Source organism: Coptis chinensis, chromosome 5, assembly GCF_015680905.1.
Source record: "Coptis chinensis isolate HL-2020 chromosome 5, ASM1568090v1, whole genome shotgun sequence".
NCBI lineage: Eukaryota > Viridiplantae > Streptophyta > Magnoliopsida > Ranunculales > Ranunculaceae > Coptis > Coptis chinensis.
Window position 1 is genome coordinate 96540157 of NC_141460.1, and position 19675 is coordinate 96559831.

The window sequence follows — 19675 nt, forward strand, 5'->3', positions numbered from 1 at the left end:
CTTAAAACGTTTTATTGTTTGTTGCTTTTATAATTAAACACACTGAATTGAATACTGAAACTAGTTCGCCTAAGTAACAATCAAAAGAAAAAAAATCCACCACTCTATCCGCTGAAATCAATCTATTGAAAAATAAGAATAAAAAAGGGAAAGCTCCCTTCTATGACAATATAGCTAGTAGACGTATGAATATTTGAGAATCGCAATGCAAGCAACGAGACTGCGAATAAAATAATAAGAACAGGGGTAACACATGATATAAGATTGTTGTAAACACATAAGTTGTTGAATATCTATGGATTAAAGTTGTAAACACATACGAGTCTGTGGACAGATTCTATCTCTGAAATGTCCACTTTTGCAGTAGCAACGAGAAACACACGTAGAAATACAAAAATGTAAAGAAAATATTCCTTTGAATCATGTTAAAGCCATCGGGCTAAAGATCTCAAACACAAGAACCTGCAAAAATTACCTCAAAAACAGGGTTGAGAAAAAATAATTTATAAACTAATTTAAGCAAAAAGAACAAAAATAAAAAACAAAAAAAAGAACACTTCTAAGTTTGACATTGACATTGAGAGAAATTGCGATCATTCGATAGTTTAATAAAACCCTGTAACACCAAAGAGTCATATGGAGCTTGAAGATCGATCATGCCATTGGAGGATAACAGTCGAAGAAAGGAAGTATAAAATATCTTTTACAGTTGCTGAAAAATATTACAATGAGACCCTTCCCTATATAAATTTAAAAAGCAGTGTCGTAGCACAAATCCAAATTCGGTGGTAGAGTTACTCTTCTAATAATGAATAAGAAGATTGTGAAGGTGGATGAAGAAAAGGACTTGGAGGCATATCCAACTCTTCAATGTTTCCTTCTAACATCTCTACCACCTTAGTCATAGAAGGCCGATCTGCTGGGTGTGTTTGTATGCACCAAAGTGCCACTACAATCATCTTTTTGGTCGTTTCCTCAAACATCTCACAGGATCCTTCTATAGTAAAGTCTGGTTTAAGATGATTATATACCCACTGCGGAAAATATATCTCACTCATGTTCTCCACTCTTGTGTTAATGTTTTTTCTTCCTCCAATCATTTCAAACGCCATCATTCCATAACTATAAACATCTGACTTGTGAGACACCCCTCCAAAGTTTCTGCAATAGACTTCAGGTGCAATGTAACCTATAGTTCCTCGAGCTCCAACCATGGACACGACACTGACATCTCTTGTTGGACAGAGTTTGGCCATCCCAAAGTCAGAGATTTTTGGGCAGAAGTCTTCGTCTAGAAGGATATTGTGAGGTTTTATGTCGAAATGTAAAATGCGAGTGTTACAACCACGATGCAAGTACTCCAAACCTCTGGCAATGCCAAGTGCTATTAGGTAAAGCTTTTCCGATCCCAAAGGAAGCGTTAAGCTTGATTCCTTCTCTTTGTAAATAAACATTTCAAGTGATCCATTCGGCATGAACTCATACACAAGAGCTCTTTTGGCTCTCTCGGTACAAAAGCCGAGAAGGCTGACCACATTGACATGGTTAGTCTTGCCAATGGTAGCAACTTCATTGACAAAATCTTCTCCATTACCCTTTGACTCATTCAATACCTTCACTGCCACTAAACGGCCATCACGAAGCTGTCCTTTGAACACGCAGCCATATCCTCCTTTGCCTAATGTATCTTTAAAGGAATTGGTCATTTTCTTGACTTCTGAATACTTGTACCTTTGTAGACCAAGACATCCATAGTTCTCCAAGAACACTTCCACATTTGTTGAAGTCTCCTTTTTATTCCAGCAACGAGAGACAAATGAGAAAATTATCTTCCTGTAATGAACCAATAAGATTGTAAGAACTACTCCAGAGGGTAAACCTGTAAACAAAGAGAAAGCTTTTATATTAAAAAACTGCAAATGTTTTTATAAAGAGCCGATACATGATATATAGTATATAGTAAGCTCACCAAGAACACCAATAATAATTATTATCTGGATTGCCATATTGCCTGCAATTCAAACATGTGGTTATCTTAGCACATGGCATGACCATAGTCACAAGCTCATTTTATTGAATCGTACAATAATTTTGTTGTTCTTTTTTCTCTTAGAATTCCGAGTGCATTACAAGCTCTATCTCAATTTCTAATACCAACGATATTTGAACTGTCATCGAAATGATTTTTCATGCTAAATTCGCGTTAGAATCACTTATAAACAATATGGATAATTACTTAAAAGAATGAATTACTTGTTTGATAATAGTGTAGAATTAAGAAAAGATGATTATTCATTTATTTGTAAGGATTAGAAATTAGAAATTAGAAACATACCTCTATCAGGAACAAAATCGAAGATGCAACTACGAAAACTTGTACTATTAAACTGGCAAAAACCTCCTGATTTCTCGCAGTCCTTACATTCATTAGTAGGCGCAGACCAGTTGAGCTTAAACCCTAGTTTTAATTCCTGTGTTAAGTTTGGTGCCGCGTTACTAAACGTTGCCACTACACTCTCCGAACAGGTTTTGTACCCGTCAAATCCTATTGGAATGTTACCTTCAGTGAAAGCATAAGAACGTTCATTTGTGTGGTTGTTGTTGTATATGTCTAGACAAGGAAGAAGCTGCTCGACATTTTGGGTATTGTTGGTGCAATTGTAGAAAACAATAGCACTGGTATATTCATCGAAGTAGCGCAAGTACGGTGTGGATTGTAACGAGAAATTTCTTCGTGGTTGAGGACAATCTTGGTCTACTATATCCACGTCCACTATTCTTACAAACTTCTTACTGTAATCTATCTCTCGCACAAGATAGTGGTGGTTGGAGATATTAATGACCGGACGGGAGTCTAAACATTTTATCACTAATCCTGGATATCCTTCATCATTGAAAGTAAACCCGTGATAGATAAACCCGTCATTTCTCACAAACTGGTCACCTGAATTAAGTCGAAACGGGTATCCAACAGGATAATCGGCTGTACAATTCTCGGAAGTGACTAGAAGAATTCCATTGAGGCCGATGAGAACTAGGACGAAAGTGAGGAACTGAAGCAATTGAAACATTATGACAACTCCAATCTCACACACACATACTATACTTCTGATCTGTTTACAACTCTTGAGCAGGTCAGTGGAACAACAGGGACAAGATTTTAAATAATAGAGCTCATCTCCATAGACGACTTCATCAAGTCTTCTGCCATTCAATTCCACATAATATGTGTGGTAATAATTGTTTTAGGTTCACCTGACTTTGCACCTACAGGATGAGACCAAGTTGTATTGAGTCTACAATTCTAAGTTGTATTGAGTCTGCTTTTCTTGAGAGTTACTTTCAGTTTGCCCAGCTTGGGAATAATAAGTCGTTGTTTCCTCTTATCTAAAAAGAATAATAAGTCGATCAGTTGTGGATTTTAGGAATTTGTAATGACTTGACTTTACCCTAAACGACCAAGATAAGCAATTTTAATGAGGTTGTCTACCCGAGAATGTCCTCATAGGGATAGGGATGAGGTCTCCGACCTTTAGATGTTTGGATGTGTGTGATCGGATGTGTAATCCAACGGTCTAGAAATACAATATTATCTCATTTTCTCTCTCATTCTTGTTGTTCTTGATTTTCATACCATTGGATCATACATCCAACAGTCTGCGGACCCTCACCCCTAAGAATATCTCGGTAGCTCCGGAGCCAATTTTAATTATGCGATGATGCACAAAGATTCAACCCAATTACAGTTTCACCATTTGCATGTAACCATTGTCAATTGTCAAACACAAAGAATCCAAGTTCACAACAGCTCAGTATCACCTTTACAACCAAGTGGCTAACACCTACACAGGATTGTATTCTTTCAACATGAATCGGTTACAAAAGGGTAGAATACTACAATGTTCCTTCTTTCCTTTTATATTACAGACTGCTGAATGCCAATCCCAGTATATCACCCACCGCCTGGCCTTGCACTCGCGCAACATCCAACACTGTCACAAACGAATCGCAGAAAAGGTGAAACCCATTCAGGAAGCGCTATCCACTCATCCAATTTACAAAACTGTCTCAATATAGAAAAAGAATAACCACCAATCTTTGTATAGAGACAAAGCTTCTTATTTTGCAGTGGAATCAGTCAGAACTGTCAGGTTTAATGAATTTGTTTCCTTGCCATCAGTTTCTTCACCGTGCATCTTGCTATTAAGAACTCCAACCACATTCTCTGGTGGGCACTTATCCGCTGGATTCTGTGGTGATGTTTAGCAGAAACACTCTGGCCATGAGTTGGTAAAGACAGACTCTGGTCTTACTCGCTTGTGTTTTCTGCATGACACGCCTAACCAGTGCTTCTTCAAAACCAGTGGTTCGATGGTTTTCCCTGTCGATGATTATTGGAGCAAGAGCTTTCCTATCAGGTTGAATTATGGTGTGAAAGCCATAGTATAGATGATGCCACATAACATTGTTGGCAAAGTTGCTAGGGCCATCATATGTTGGCATGAAAATGTCTGCTAGGCGGCAAACCATGTAATCAACAGCAGAGCCCAATAAACCCCGGGTGTTCTCAACCAGCTCATCTGAAGGGCCTACTGTGCTGTGATTTTCGAGATGTGGAAATAGGGTTTGGAACGGCTTCATTAAGCGTCGGCCACCAAAGAGTTTGCCAGCCACAATGTATATTCGGGTTGAATTGTCAAAATTCATGGCACTTAAGATGACACCCACCTGCATATAATTTAACTTAACATGTCATCACAATATTGCTATGCTTCGATAGAATACGAACTTCTGAAAAGAAACACATTAAGGATCTCTCATTATTAACAAAAATAAGTAATGATAGTACGTATTTCAGATAAAAAGGCAGGATCAACAATTATAGCAAATATGTACTTAAGTCTTGAACTAGAACTTAAAAGTTAAAACGTTTCATTGTCAGTTGCTGATGAAGTGTGCTAACCACCATTTTTTGTCCTTCACATACAATACTTACTTCAAAGGACCTGGTTAAACCACATAAAAGGTACATTATGGTTCAATAAAGTCTACTAAGAACTATATCGACCGCTTAAGTCGACAGATTGGGTTACCCAAAGCTATGTACTGTTATCAATCTCATTTCTGCTAATTCTGCAAAGAGCACATCTGACAGATCCTCGACTAATGCTGGACCAAATAAAGCCAAAGTATGTTCTATCAAGAAATTAAAACCTCAACGTCATAACAACTCCAGTATTTTCAAGGAGTTTTAGGAATAGAGCAGAGACAAGAGGAACGTTGCATCACTCTGAGAGTTTTAGGAATAGAAATACACACTTATATATCGGTGTTGAGTTGTGGATTACGGGATGGCCAGCTTTAATACAATTTCCACAACTAAAAAAACTTCTTTCTTCTATATGAAATCCAATCACTCTGAGAGTTGAGACAATAATATATTTACTATAACAAATGCCAAAAAACACCCTCCAGAATGAAGGAACAAAATAATCGGAACAGGGTAATAGTTTATGGATACACACAAGTATAAAGTTAAAATCGGGATTAGATCTAAGTATAAAGTTGAAACAAGAGAGTAAGCGGGGAAGAATTTAGAAACATACGTGCCAGCTCAGCTCTGGACAAATTCTATCCGCAAACTTTGCAGTTCCATACGTTCAATAGTTTTAGAAAACTATTACACGCGTTGCGGATTGTAACGAGACATTTTTTCGTGGTTGAGGACAATCTGGTTTTTTTACGATATTCAAATCCACTATTGATACAAGTTTAAAGCTGTAGATTATGTCTCGAAAAGTTTATAAGTTGTATTCGAGTCTACAATTTTAGCAAGTGCATGTAGTGAGACGTGTTCAATCAATCTCAAGTAAACCTGCATGGCGCACTACGCTGAAGTTGCTTCGCCCAGTATGGTAATAGAAGTCGTTCAGTTTTGGATTTTAGGATATAATTATGTGATGACTCGCAAAGATTCACCCCAATTACAGTTTCTCCATCTGCGTGTAACCATTGTCAATTGTCAAACACAAAGAATCCAAGTTCACAACAGCTCAGTATCACCTTTCCAACTAACGCCTACACAGGATTGTATTCTTTCAACGGGAATCGGTTACAGAAGGGTACAATGTTCCTTTTTTCCTTTTATATTACACACTGCTGAACGGCAATCCCAGTATATCACCCACCACCCTGACGTTGCACTCGCACAACATCCAACAATGTCACAAATTAATCGCCCGGAAAAGTTGTAACCCGTTCAGGAAGCACTATCCACTCATCCAATTTACAAAACTGCCTCAATATAGAAAAAGAAGACCACCAATCATTGTATCGAGACAAAGCTTCTTATTTTTCAGTGGAATCAGTCAGATTTAATGAACCTGTTTCCTTGCCATCAGTTTCTTCACCGTGCATCTTGCTATTAAGAACTTCTACCACATTCTCTGGTGGGCACTTATCCGCTGGATTCTGTGGTGATGTTTGACAGAAACACTCTGGCCATGAGTTGGTAAAGACAGACTCTGGTCTTACCCGCTTGTGAGGTCCACCAAACTGTGTTTTCTGCATGACATGCCTAACAGCTTCTTCAAAACCAGCTGTTCGACCGTTTTCTCTATCGATGAATATTGGAGCAAGAGCTTTCCTATCAGGTTGAATTATGGTGCGAAAGCCATAGTAAAGACGATGCCCCATAACATTGTTGGCAAAGTTGCTAGGGCCATCATATGTTGGCATGAAAATGTCTGCTAGGAGGCAAACCATGTAATCAACAGCAGAGCCCAATAAACCCCGGGTGTTCTCAACCAGCTCATCTGAAGGGCCTACTGTGCTGTGATTTTCGAGATGTGGAAATAGGGTTCGGAACGGCTTCATGAAGCGTTCACCACCAAAGAGTTCACCAGCCGCAATGTATATTCGAGTTGAATTGTCGAAATTCATGGCGCGTAAGATGAGACCCACCTGCATATAATTTAACTTAGCATGTCATCACACTATTGTTATGCTTCGATAGAATACGAACTTCTTAAAAGAAACACATTAAGGATCTCTCAGTATTAACAAAAATAAGTAACGATAGCAATACAGATAAAAAGGCAGGATCAACAATTATAGCAAATTTGTACTTGAACTAGAACTTTTAAAACATTTCATTGTCAATTGCTGATGAAGCATGCGAACTACCATTTTTTGTCCTTCACATACAATACTTATTTCAAAGGACCTGGTTAAACCAGATAAAAGGTAAATTATGATTCAATAAAGTCTACTAAGAACGATATCGACCACTTAAGTCAACAGATCGGGTTACCCAAAGCTATGTACTGTTATCAATCTCATTTCTTCTAATTTTGTAAAGAGCACATCTGGCTCTTCAAATCAAAAGATCCTCGACTAATGCTGGACCAAATAAAGCCAATCTATGTTCCATCAAGAAATATGAAACTCAACGTTGCATCAATATTGTGCCATAACAGGACGAGACAATGTTGCTTGACGACAAGAACTTTGACATCTCCTACCAACTACAATAACATACTTGGTTCATGCTACAAGACATCCCACCTAGTTTCGTACCTCCTAGTACACTGCTGACCTTAAATCCAACGGGAAAGACAAAAAAACAACATATAAGCAGCCCCCTTTTTTATTTTCTTTTCTTTTGTTCCCTCTTTTCCTTGATATAATCTAATAAGCCCAGTGTTAGGGTGGAGTAGGTGATAGAATATACCTTTTCAATTTCTACTATCTCATGCCAATGCAACTAAATGAAATATAAGAAAAGAACTACAGGTGTCAGATAAACAAGAAGCATTCACCTCTTCAGGAGTTAAAGGGCATTTCCCAATAGCCCGTCTTTCACTGTAAACAAGTGATTTCTCAGCAAAATTTTCCTTCCTGTACTTCCTTAGTGTCTTCTGTTCCTGAGGCGTAAAGATATCAAAGCACCTGTAGTTCATAGATCAAAGACCGTCAGCTGTACAATTTTAATATCTTGCCTCAAACAATGAGGTTGCAATTACAACTTTGAGAGGGGATTTTGATAGATGACCTACAGACATATTTTTCTTTGTTACTTATTGGTGTCCTAATTAGGTTGAAAAACTATTTGTATCCATAGGTGTCCCTTTTGTGCCCGTTTTCTTTTGTGTCTATAGAGAGTTTTGGATTTCTAAATGTTTTTGTGGCTAGTCAGTCAGAAATCACAAGGAAGTTGGAGACATCTACCAGACTTGAAACCGATGAATCAAAATTGGAAGACAAAGGCCTGCTACCACGATCTGAAATTCCACAGGGGGAACACCCTTTGAGCCTTGGAAAGACCAGCATTTGGAATCAGTTCTTCCAGGTACTTATATCAAAGGCCATGGTAACTCATAGTCCCAGATTTTATACGTAATGAATTCAGATAGTTTTTAAATTCGGTACAGGTGTAATGAAAGGTTAAAATGTGGACACAGAGAGTTTCATATAATCGGAAATCACATATTGCAGGACACAGAAATCATCGAGCAGATTGACCGTGATGTAAAGCGCACTCATCCTGACTTGCATTTCTTCTCTGGGGATTCATCCTTTGCAAAATCTAATCAGGTGGGCCCTTGTTATTTGGGCTTAGGCAAGAGATAGGCTCAATGACCTAAAGCAGTTGGTTTTTCTTTTATTTGCAGGAGGCTTTGAGACGGATATTGATAATATTTGCAAAGCTGAACCCTGGTATAAGATATGTTCAAGGAATGAATGAAGTTTTGGCACCACTGTTCTATGTATTCAGGAATGACCCTGACGAGGAAAATGCTGTAAGAATTAGTGATTCTTAAATCTCACTTCGGACTGTGCCCTTCTTGGACATGTCTCATTCATTCTTTCTGTTTTACACACTAATTTTGTTGTGATTGTTGTCTAATAAGAAAGCAAAGAGGGGTCATGTCAATTGACATCTTCTTTTATGTCTCAACTCTAAAGTTTTGTTGGATTGAGTGAATAAAGAACCTTAGAATCATAAATAGAGACAATTTTTTTTTTTTATTCTAAAAATGTTGAGCACTGTTTTTTATATCCTGTAGTCCTGCCCGAGGTAAAACTGTGGTCAAGTAGTCGTTTAGAGCCAAGTGGTGGAAGGGTTAAGAACTTAAGAAGTGAACAAATAATTGTCAAGTTTCGGAAGTAAGATCCAGTTAATGGGTGATATCATAATGACACAAATTGATTGCGGTTGAAGTCAAAAACTGGCTGAGTTGTCATTTTTCACCAATTATCCATTCCCAATCCTTGGGAGTCTAATATGAGTAATCCTTTTCACTGAGATCTCAATTAAGGGTTTCTTCTTTAAGGTTCTCGTTATTGGAGATGGCATACTCAAGACTTAAGTTGCAATTAAGGCAGTATCGAGCTGAGTCAGCTTGGTTACCTTTCCTTTTCTATGATACTCGAACTTAACTCCCTTATCGTTCAAGTTTCAAATTAGAGGCATTATGAGTTAATATGTTGTTTCTTTGTTTACAATTTCTACATTTGGATCCTCCAAGTTGACAAAAGTTAAAAATGATAATAAGTAACATATATATGGTAATCATTCTTTCATACTCTTGTAACTTGGCACTAGAGGAGGTAAACCATATCTGATTATTATTTTTTGGGGGCCCTTATTCTTTAGTCAGTCTTGACTCTCGATTCGTTCCTTACTGCTTTTCATGGTTGATATGCAGGCCTCTGCAGAGGCAGACACATTTTTTTGTTTTGTCGAGTTGTTAAGTGGATTCCGGGACCACTTCTGCCAGCAGCTTGACAACAGTGTTGTTGGTATCCGTTCTACAATTACAAAGATGTCGCAGCTATTTAATGAACTTGTTTTCTTGCCATCAGTTTCTTCACCGTGCATTTTGCTATTAAGAACTTCTACCACATTCTCTGGTGGCACTTATCCGCTGGATTCTGTGGTGATGTTTAGCAGAAACACTCTGGCCATGAGTTGGTAAAGACAGACTCTGGTCTTACTCGCTTGTGTTTTCTGCATGACACGCCTAACAGCTTCTTCAAAACCAGTGGTTCGATGGTTTTCCCTGTCGATGAATATTGGAGCAAGAGGTTGCCTATCAGGTTGAATTATGGTGTGAAAGCCATAGTATAGATGATGCCACATAACATTGTTGGCAAAGTTGCTAGGGCCATCATATGTTGGCATGAAAATGTCTGCTAGGAGGCAAACCATGTAATCAACAGCAGAGCCCAATAAACCCGGGTGTTCTCAACCAGCTCATCTGAAGGGCCTACTGTGCTGTGATTTTCGAGATGTGGAAATAGGGTTTGGAACGGCTTCATGAAGCGTTGGCCACCAAAGAGTTTGCCAGCCACAATGTATATTCGGGTTGAATTGTCAAAATTAATGGCACTTAAGATGACACCCACCTGCATATAATTTAACTTAACATGTCATCACGATATTGCTATGCTTCGATAGAATACGAACTTCTGAAAAGAAACACATTAAGGATCTCTCATTATTAACAAAAATAAGTAATGATAGTATTTCAGATAAAAAGGCAGGATCAACAATTATATCAAATATGTACTTAAGTCTTGAACTAGAACTTAAAAGTTAAAATGTTTCATTGTCAGTTGCTGATGAAGTGTGCTAACCACCATTTTTTGTCCTTCACATACAATACTTACTTCAAAGGACAGTTAAACCAGATAAAAGGTACATTATGGTTCAATAAAGTCTACTAAGAACTATATCGACCGCTTAAGTTGACAGATTGGGTTACCCAAAGCTATGTACTGTTATCAATCTCATTTCTGCTAATTCTGTAAAGAGCACATCTGGCTCTTCAAATTGACAGATCCTCGACTAATGCTGGACCAAATAAAGCCAAAGTATGTTCTATCAAGAAATTAAAACCTCAACATCATAACAACTCCAGTATTTTCAAGGAATTTTAGGAATAGAGCAGAGACAAGAGGAATGTTGCATCATTCACGCCTGACTGGAACTTCCTGACTTCTTTCTAAGATAAGAACTTTTACAGCTCCTACTACATTTAGATTATGACATAACAGGACGAGAAAATGTTGCTTGACGACAAGAACTTTGACATCTCCTACCAACTACAATGACATAATTAGTTCATGCCACAAGACATCCTACCTAGTTTCGTACCTCCTAGTACACTGCTGACCTTAAATCCAACGGGAAAGACAAAAAACAACATATAAGCGGCTCCCTTTTTTATTTTATTTTCTTTTGTTCCCTCTTTTCCTTGATAAAAATCTCATAAGCCCAGTGTTAGGGTGGAGTAGGTGATAGAATATACCTTTTCAATTTCTACTATCTCAAGCCAATGTAACTAAATGATAATATAAGAAAAGAACTACAGCTGTCAGATAAACAAGAAGCATTCACCTCTTCAGGAGTTAAAGGGCATTTCCCAATAGCTTGTCTTTAACTGTAAACAAGTGATATCTCAGCAAAGTTTTCCTTCCTGTACTTCCTTAGTATCTTCTGTGCCTGAGGCGTAAAGATATCAAAGCACCTGTAGTTCATAGCTTAAAGACCGTCAGGATGTGAAATGGATATGCATACAGCCATATAGGAAAGGCTCTACACATATATACATGTATATCCCATTACGGACTATGAAATCTTCACATCACTTATTTTGTGTTACTTGCCCCATTACCACGTTCAATATCAAGAACAAGTGTCATCCATGTAAAAATCAATACAACATAGTTTACATGGTAATATGGACGAATTAATAGGTACACTAGACCACACAATAAACATCTTGACGAGTGAAGCCAACTGGAGATATTTCACCTTATGCGTTTGAGCCAGTAGGCCAATGATTGTGCACCCCTCCCCATATACATATACATACATATATGTATATATGTGTGTGAGTGTGTGTGTGTATATATCTTTTATTTTAGACTAGATTATATACATTTTCCCAGCAAGAAACATTCTCACTCAGTATAGCAATTCTTTGCTCAAAGAAAGGACCATTTTGTTACTCAACAGTTTGGAATTTTCAAGACACAAAATGCAGTATCAAAGTAAAATATATTTCACATAAGTACCTACCCAGCAAATGCAAGCATATCCATCTCGAATCGAAGATGAATTGCTATGAAGTGGCCCTGTGAAGGAGTTTATTTACTATCAGGTTACTTAACTTCATAATTTGTGGCTTAAACAGCAGAGCATGATAGTTCACTCTACATCTCAATCTTTGATATTCAGGGTTATCAATCTCTTCTTCCAAACGATGTGAAAACGGTGTAAGGTAAATAGCACCATGTTCCTTCATCTTCTCTAAAGCATCTGTTGTGTCTTGAATATCTTCTTCCAAACAATGTGAAAACGGTGTAAGGTCCTTTTAGGAGCCGGGCTGTATATATATATATATATATATTTGTACATCGAATATCTCGTCTCACCTGATAAGCTTTCATTTTCTTTTCTGTTTTCCCATTTGAGAGGGATTTCAGGAAGGCTATCCACAATTCTCACATCATATCTCAGTGATTTGATGAAATGTTCAACGTCATAAATACCTTTAAACCCACTGACAACAAACCACTATTCTACATGCACTGAATCAGGTAGACTGAGACCATTATATTATTGATATCATAAACCTCACAAAACTGCAAAGGAGTACCTCCGTCTCTTAGAATGGAAGATTTTTTAAGTTTCAAGGAGAGATTTATCAAAATACAAAGGCTCGCTTGAAGAGGACTAATGGTAGCTTACACAATTCAGAAATTTAAAGTAAGCACTTGATAATCCGTTACACATTTCTGTTTCACCAAGTTGGCATGTAAATGTGAGTTGACATGTCGGTGTATGGTAGTAAACTTACAGTTTAGTAGTTGTAGAATGGGATCAACTTTGTATAAATTTCAAATCATTAAGACTACTATCTTTCTGCAGTAGGCTCCTTCAAGATTGAATTGATTGCCTCGAGTGCCCAGGTCTCTTTCAAGGTTCAACACTTACATTTGAGAATCAATCAACAAATTCACAAAAACTAAAATGATGAAGGGCATACTGAAACCATGAAATATCTAATACTTTTAACAATTAACAAGAGATGCCATCTCAATGGTTGTGTGAGCATGAGAAAGTAATACCTATAGTCATGCCAGAATGAGTTTGCATCCAACTCGGGCAACAGTGCAACACAAGTGTGGCGTTCATGATTCGTGCAGTGAGAAGTGAGAACCGCATTACAAATCTGCATCATCCAACAAATAATTGTACGACCAACACAATGAAAGATAGTCAAAGTGACTAAGATACATTTCAGCAGTTAACAAAAAAGTACAGACATTCATGTAACCTAATGCTGAACAGCTAGCCTGCTCATTTTTAATTATCAATGATTAGCTTAATACTAAAATTCCGAGAAGAAACCAATGACACAAATACAAACCGCACTACATTGTTGATTCAAACCACCGTTGCAACGGACACGCAAATAACCATTGGTCTCATTTGGAGGAGCTGCAAACAAATTAACTATAATCACAAACTGCTTTCTAGTACATAATGTGTCAACCAAAAGAAAAGGTTACATACGTGGCCAGTCAGAGCGAGGAGCAGATGATGGTCTCCAACTAGGGGTGTCTCTTTTTGCCGAATTTCCGATTTTTCCGAAATCCGACCCAAAATTGGTCTGGCTCTGGGTGTAGTTTTCATGGGCTGATTTTCCGATTTTCGAAAATTCCGAAAAAAAATTGGATCGGATTCGGATATAACTCTAAAAACCGATCCGATCCGATATCCGATCCGAAAGTTCCGATATATAGCCGATCTGAAATTTCCGATATTATTGCCAATTTATTCCGAAAATATGTACTTCTCTCACTATCCACTTGATTAGATCTCGACCGTTCATTCATTTTCTAGTTTTTTACTTCCAAAAACAAAACAAAAACATAACCTAGCCGCTACTTCCCCACTTGAATTGGACTACTCCACTGTCATTACACCGATCGCCATAACAATAATGATATGAAAAAAAATGTCATTGAATCATACAATGACTTCCAGACCAATCCAAAAGTCAAATTCCAATAGATAGAATGCTATGTAAAGCTACTTAGAGTCCAAGACCAGAATCCATTATTCATGCAAACACTTCACGCTTCAATTTCCACACACGAAAAAAGATTGAAACATTACAAATACCCAGACCTCAAACGTAATGCAACGCTTTGCCGTTGGTGGTCGCAGGTTCTTTTTCTCATTTTTTCTTGAATCACTGGTTTGAATGAAAATGGGTTTTCTCAGTAAACAAGTGCGTATTGTTGTTGGTACATTGGTGTTGTGGACATAGTTTTCTCTCCCTACAATGAACATTGGCGTATGATATTCCAAAAATAATTGAAAGTAAAGAGATCTTTGAAAATTTACCAAGTATTCCGAAATTTCGGAGTTATTCCGAAAGTTCCGAAATTGGAAATATATTTTGAATCCGAAAAAAAATTTGATCGGATTTGGCTAGCATTTGGCTAGCATATTAGGTTCCGAAAAAAATTCAGAAAAATTCCGAAGGAGGTTAATCCGATCCGAAGTCACCCCTATCTCCAACCATGAAAAGCAGCAGTATCCCAAAGTTGAACTACACTAATCTGCTTTTGAACATCAAATTAATAATAAATATATAATAAAAAAGTGACAAATTTAATTAGGAAAAGAAAGAAGTGACCTCAGATCGAGTGGAAGAGTTGCTACTAGTTGTAGTAGTGCCCTTGATGGTGGAGTACAGAGAGAGAGTACAAATCACAAGAACAGCAATTGATAATCTACCAAACATTCCTTGCATCCATCCTCCTCCATTCATTTGTTTCCCATGATGATTTCTATTAATTGTTGTTCCTCTTATTCTTCCCGCCATCATTGCACTTCACCAACATATTTTGTCCCATATGTTGATCGAGCTATTTGCTTAGCAATTCTCGTCCATTTGGATCAGCAAACTTCACTCTTGGCCCTCTGCAAGAACTGGTGGAAGCCAAAGGAAACAGTTAGTAACGAGCACAACAATGTTCCAGCTATTCTGAGGCAACAAAATAACACTTTAACATAGGTATAGAGAATGAGAGAGCCAATAGACTTACTGGGGCTTTACAGTGAATGTTGAGTTCTTCATTCATTTCCCTTAGACAGCTCTTTGCCAAGTCCTCTGCTCTTAAAGCCTTCTGGCATGCTACTTTTACCTGCAATGTTATTTACTAAAAGGTAAAATTGAGGCCAACTTTCAGCTAATGCTACTGCACTTCTACAACTGTACTTAAGATAACACACATCCTTCGACATATGGTGCATATGATTATGGTACGTTAAGTGGTATCTCAGTTCATCCTTTTCCTGGATAAATCAAATATTTATAGGGAACTCTTACAATAGACTTGTCCATAAAAAAATTCCAAGTATATAGGAAGAGGGTGAAGAGCAACACAACTCTGAAAAATGATATCTGTGTCAGCTCGTACACAGATGAGCCATCAGAAATTCAGAATGCTACAAACCAAGACATCAAAAACTACGTAGTCCTCCACTTGACATTTATTTTCCAACATATTCACTGATTATAGAACATTGTTTCTTACTGAAGTTTAACTTTGCAGAGACATGTTAGCAATACCATCATTCATACTTATCACAAAAAATTCCTTTAATTCCCTAATTGAAGTCAAGACTTGAATTTAAAGTAGTCAAGTCATTGAAAAGATAAAAGCATGCTATGTATCTTCTAATGATCTAGCCTAAACATAGCACAACTGCACAGAATGATTTTCAGATTTTCAACTAAGTGAGAATTCTACACCGCATTTGTTTCTTTCAGACTTCCTAGCAACAGCATATACAAGATGGGAAATTCAAAAGAACGACAAAAGGGAAGGAAGGTAGCGAGATAAAAATAAATAAATAAAGAAACTTTTATGAATAAATTTATTTCTACCTGAGCCACTTCAACCATGGCACGACCATCAGAGCCATCAATAGATTTCGCTAGTAGACTACGAACGCGCGACAGTTCCTTCATTAACCCCAAGGCCACTTCTCGAGAATCTTGCATCTGGTTTCTCGAGAACTTAAATGCCCGTTCTGCATGGAGACGGAATGAAGCACACTTTGAGACAAGTGCAAATTCCTCTGCATCCCCATGGACATCTCTTGAGTATCCCCATAGGAGAAAGCAATTCAATGTTCGCTAGCAGCAACGCATATTCAGGTTGAATTGTCAAAATCTATGGAGCGTAAGATGAGGTCCACCTGCACATAATTTAACAAGTTCCAGTGCCATATTAAGCACACTCTTGCTATGCTTCAGTAGAATACGAACTTCTGAAAACAAACACAGCGGATGTCTCTCTACTAACAAAAATAAGTAATGATAGCAATACAGATAAAAAGGCGGGACTACCAATCGTAGCAACTATGTATTTCAGTATTTGAAGTCTTGAACTAGAACTTAAAATGTTTTATTGTCAGTAGCTTTTATAAATAAACATACTGAATTGAATACTGAAACTAGTTTGCCAAGGCAACAATCAAAAGAACAAAATCCACCACTCTATCAACTGAAACCTATTGAACAAAAGAAAAAGAAAACGGAAAGCTCCCTTATATGACAATATAGCTAGTAAAAGTATGAATATTTAAGAATGGCAATGCAAGCTACGAGACCACTAATAAAATAAACAGAACATGGGACACACACAATATAAGATTGCTGTAAACACATGAGTTGTTGAATATCTACGGATTAAAGTTGAACAAGACAGTAAAGAGAGAAAGAAGTTAATCACATACGCGTCTGTGGACAGATTCTATCTCTGAACTCTCCACTTTTGCAGTGGCAACAAGAAACACCTGTATAAATACAAAAATGTAAACTAAATATTCCTTTGCGTCAAGTTAAAACCATCGGGATAAAGATGTCAAACACAGGAAGCTGCAAAAAGTACCTCAAAAACAGGGTTGAGAAGAAATAATTTATAATCTAATACTTATTTAACTAAAAAAAACAAAAAAAATAACACTTCTAAGTTTGACATTGCCATTGAGAGAAATTGCGATCATTCGATAGTTTAATAAAGCCCTGTAACACCAAAGAGTCATATGGAGCTTGAAGATCGATCATGCCATTGGAGGATAACAGTCGAAGAAAGGAGCTATAAAATATCTTTTACAGTTGCTGAAAAATAGTACAATGAGACCCTTCCCTATATAAATTTAAAGAGCAGTGTCGTAGCACAAATTCAAATTCGGTAGTAGAGTAACTCTTATGACGATGAAGAAGATTGCGAAGGTGGATGAAGAAAAGGATTTGGAGGCATTTCCAACTCTTCATTGCTTCCTTCTAACATTTCTACCACCTTAGTCATAGAAGGCCGATCCGTTGGGTGTGTTTGTATGCACCAAAGAGCCACTACAATCATCTTTTTGGTCGTTTCCTCCTCAAACTTCTCACAGGGTCCTTCTATATTGAAGTCTGATTTAAGATGATTATATACTCACTGCGGAAAATATATCTCACTCATGTTCTCCACTTTTGTGTTAATGTTTTTTCTTCCCCCAATCATTTCAAACACCATCATTCCATAACTATAAACATCTGACTTGTGAGACCACTCCAAAGTTTCTGCAGTAGACATCAGGTGCAATGTAAACTATAGTTCCTCAAGCTCCAACCATGGACACGACACTGACATCTCTTGTTGGACGGAGTTTGGCCAGCCCAACCAAAGTCGGAGATTTTTGGGCAAAAGTCTTCGTCTAGAAGGATATTGTGAGGTTTTATGTCGAAATGTAAAATGTGTGTGTTACAACCACGATGCAGGTAATCTAAACCTGTGGCTATGCCAAGTGCTATTAGGTAAATCTTTTCTGATCCCAAAAGAGGCGCGAAACTTGATTCCTTCTCTTTGTAAATAAACCTTTCAAGTGATCCATTCGGCATGAACTCATACACTAACTCTTTCGGCTTTCTCGGTACAAAAGCCAAGAAGGCTGACCACATTGAAAGGTTAGTCCTACCAATTGTAGCAACTTCATTGACAAAATCTTCTCCATTACCCTTGGACTCATTCAATACCTTAACTGCCACTAAACGGCCATCACGGAGATGTCCTTTGAACACGCAGCCATATCCTCCTTTGCCTAATGTATCTTTGAAGGAATTGGTCATCTTCTTGACTTCTGAATACTTATACCTTTGTAGACCAAGACATCCATAGTTATCCATTTTCTTAATTCTTATCAAACAAGTTATTAATTGTTTTAAGTTATGGAGCTTGAGGAACTATAGTTTACATTGCACCTGATGTCTACTGCAGAAACTTTGGAGGGGTGTCTCACAAGTCAGATGTTTATAGTTATGGAATGATGGTGTTTGAAATGATTGGGGGAAGAAAGAACATTAACGCAAAAGTGGAGAACATGAGTGAGATATATTTTCCGCAGTGAGTATATAATCATCTTAAACCAGACTTCAATATAAAAGGACCCTGTGAGAAGTTTGAGGAGGAAACGACCAAAAAGATGATTCTAGTCGAGTGAGCGTAGCGAACGATTTTGGGAGAAGGGGGGCTATGCGAGACAAAAACCAACTTGGTTGGTTTCTGTCTGTCTGTTCTCATCTTCTCTCTTATTTTTTTTTCGCCCAAATACCTTTCTCTTTCACCCGTCTCTCTCTCTCCCCCCGGATCACCCAACTCTCTCTCTTCGCCGCAGCTCCGCTCACTCCCCACTGCCACGCAGTATATTAGTCAAGTGAGCGTATGGGAACGTTCTTGAGTTGGCTTTTTTTTTGGAAGGGGTACAATTACTCTTGGTTGCTGTCTGTCTGTGCACACCCCCTCCCCCCTATAGCTTCTCTCTTCTTATGCTTCTCTTCTCATCTTCCTCCTCTCACTCTCTTTGTCCCTTCTCTTCATCTCCCTCCTCCTCTCATCTCCTACCCTTGCTACGCTCACTTCCCCACGGCTATGCAGTAATTCTAGTAGACTACTATAATCAAGGTAATAGAAATACACACTTATCGGTGTTGAGTTGTGGATTACGGGATGGCCAGCTTTAATACAATTTCCACAACTAAAAAAACTTCTTTCTTCTATATAAAATCCAATCACTCTGAGAGTTGAGACAATAATATATTTACTATAACGAATGCCAAAAAACACCCTCCAGAATGAAGGAACAATAATACACACAAGTTGTTAAAATCGGGATTAAAGTTGAAACAAGAGAGCAAGCGGGGAAGAATTTAGAAACATACGTGCCAGCTCAGCTCTGGACAAATTCTATCCGCAAACTTTGCAGTTCCATACGTTCAATAGTTTTATTCACTGTGTCGTGTCACCACACTGTGTTTCAATAGTTTTAGAAACACACGGTGTGGATTGTAACGAGACATTTTTTCGTGGTTGAGGACAATCTGGTTTTTTTACGATATCCAAATCCACTATTGATACAAGTTTAAAGCAGTAGATTATATCTCGAAAAGTTTATAAGTTGTATTCGAGTCAACAATTTTAGCAAGTGCATGTAGTGAGACGTGTTCAATCAATCTCAAGTAAACCTGCATGGTGCACTAGGCTGAAGTTGCTTCGCCCAGTATGGTAATAGAAGTCGTTCAGTTTTGGATTTTAGGAT

The 19675-nt window shown here is 37.8% G+C and overlaps 3 protein-coding genes and 1 long non-coding RNA gene across 5 annotated transcripts; 2 read left to right on the forward strand and 2 right to left on the reverse strand.

Annotated features, from left to right (window-relative positions):
• Positions 1-577: 577 nt before the first annotated feature.
• On the reverse strand, positions 578-3180 carry LOC147500580 (LEAF RUST 10 DISEASE-RESISTANCE LOCUS RECEPTOR-LIKE PROTEIN KINASE-like 2.5). Of its 2 annotated transcripts, XM_086562166.1 has the most exons (3): positions 2336-3180; positions 1970-2011; positions 578-1879 (listed from the first exon to the last, which is right to left on the reverse strand). In XM_086562166.1, exons 1-3 carry the CDS (start codon positions 3069-3071, stop codon positions 795-797), a joined length of 1863 nt encoding a protein of 620 aa, XP_086418292.1. In that variant the 5' UTR covers positions 3072-3180; the 3' UTR covers positions 578-794. The 2 variants fall into 2 exon arrangements, with proteins under 2 accessions (XP_086418292.1, XP_086418293.1); XM_086562167.1 differs by lacking the exon at positions 1970-2011.
• LOC147500581 (uncharacterized) lies at positions 2997-6694 on the forward strand. Its single transcript, XR_015196419.1, has 2 exons — positions 2997-3134; positions 3174-6694. It is a non-coding gene; the product is annotated as an uncharacterized LOC147500581 (long non-coding RNA).
• On the reverse strand, positions 6037-19615 carry LOC147500582 (O-fucosyltransferase 1-like). Its single transcript, XM_086562169.1, has 9 exons — positions 19299-19615; positions 16832-16891; positions 15978-16291; positions 15133-15231; positions 13589-15016; positions 13141-13513; positions 12089-12985; positions 7821-7950; positions 6037-6963 (listed from the first exon to the last, which is right to left on the reverse strand). The coding sequence occupies exons 7-9, from the start codon at positions 12109-12111 to the stop codon at positions 6349-6351; spliced, it is 768 nt and encodes a 255-aa protein (XP_086418295.1). The 5' UTR covers positions 12112-12985; positions 13141-13513; positions 13589-15016; positions 15133-15231; positions 15978-16291; positions 16832-16891; positions 19299-19615; the 3' UTR covers positions 6037-6348.
• On the forward strand, positions 8049-10232 carry LOC147500583 (uncharacterized). The gene is made up of 5 exons (XM_086560896.1): positions 8049-8084; positions 8123-8350; positions 8497-8595; positions 8673-8801; positions 9711-10232. The coding sequence occupies exons 1-5, from the start codon at positions 8049-8051 to the stop codon at positions 9978-9980; spliced, it is 762 nt and encodes a 253-aa protein (XP_086417022.1). The 3' UTR covers positions 9981-10232.
• Positions 19616-19675: the final 60 nt, after the last annotated feature.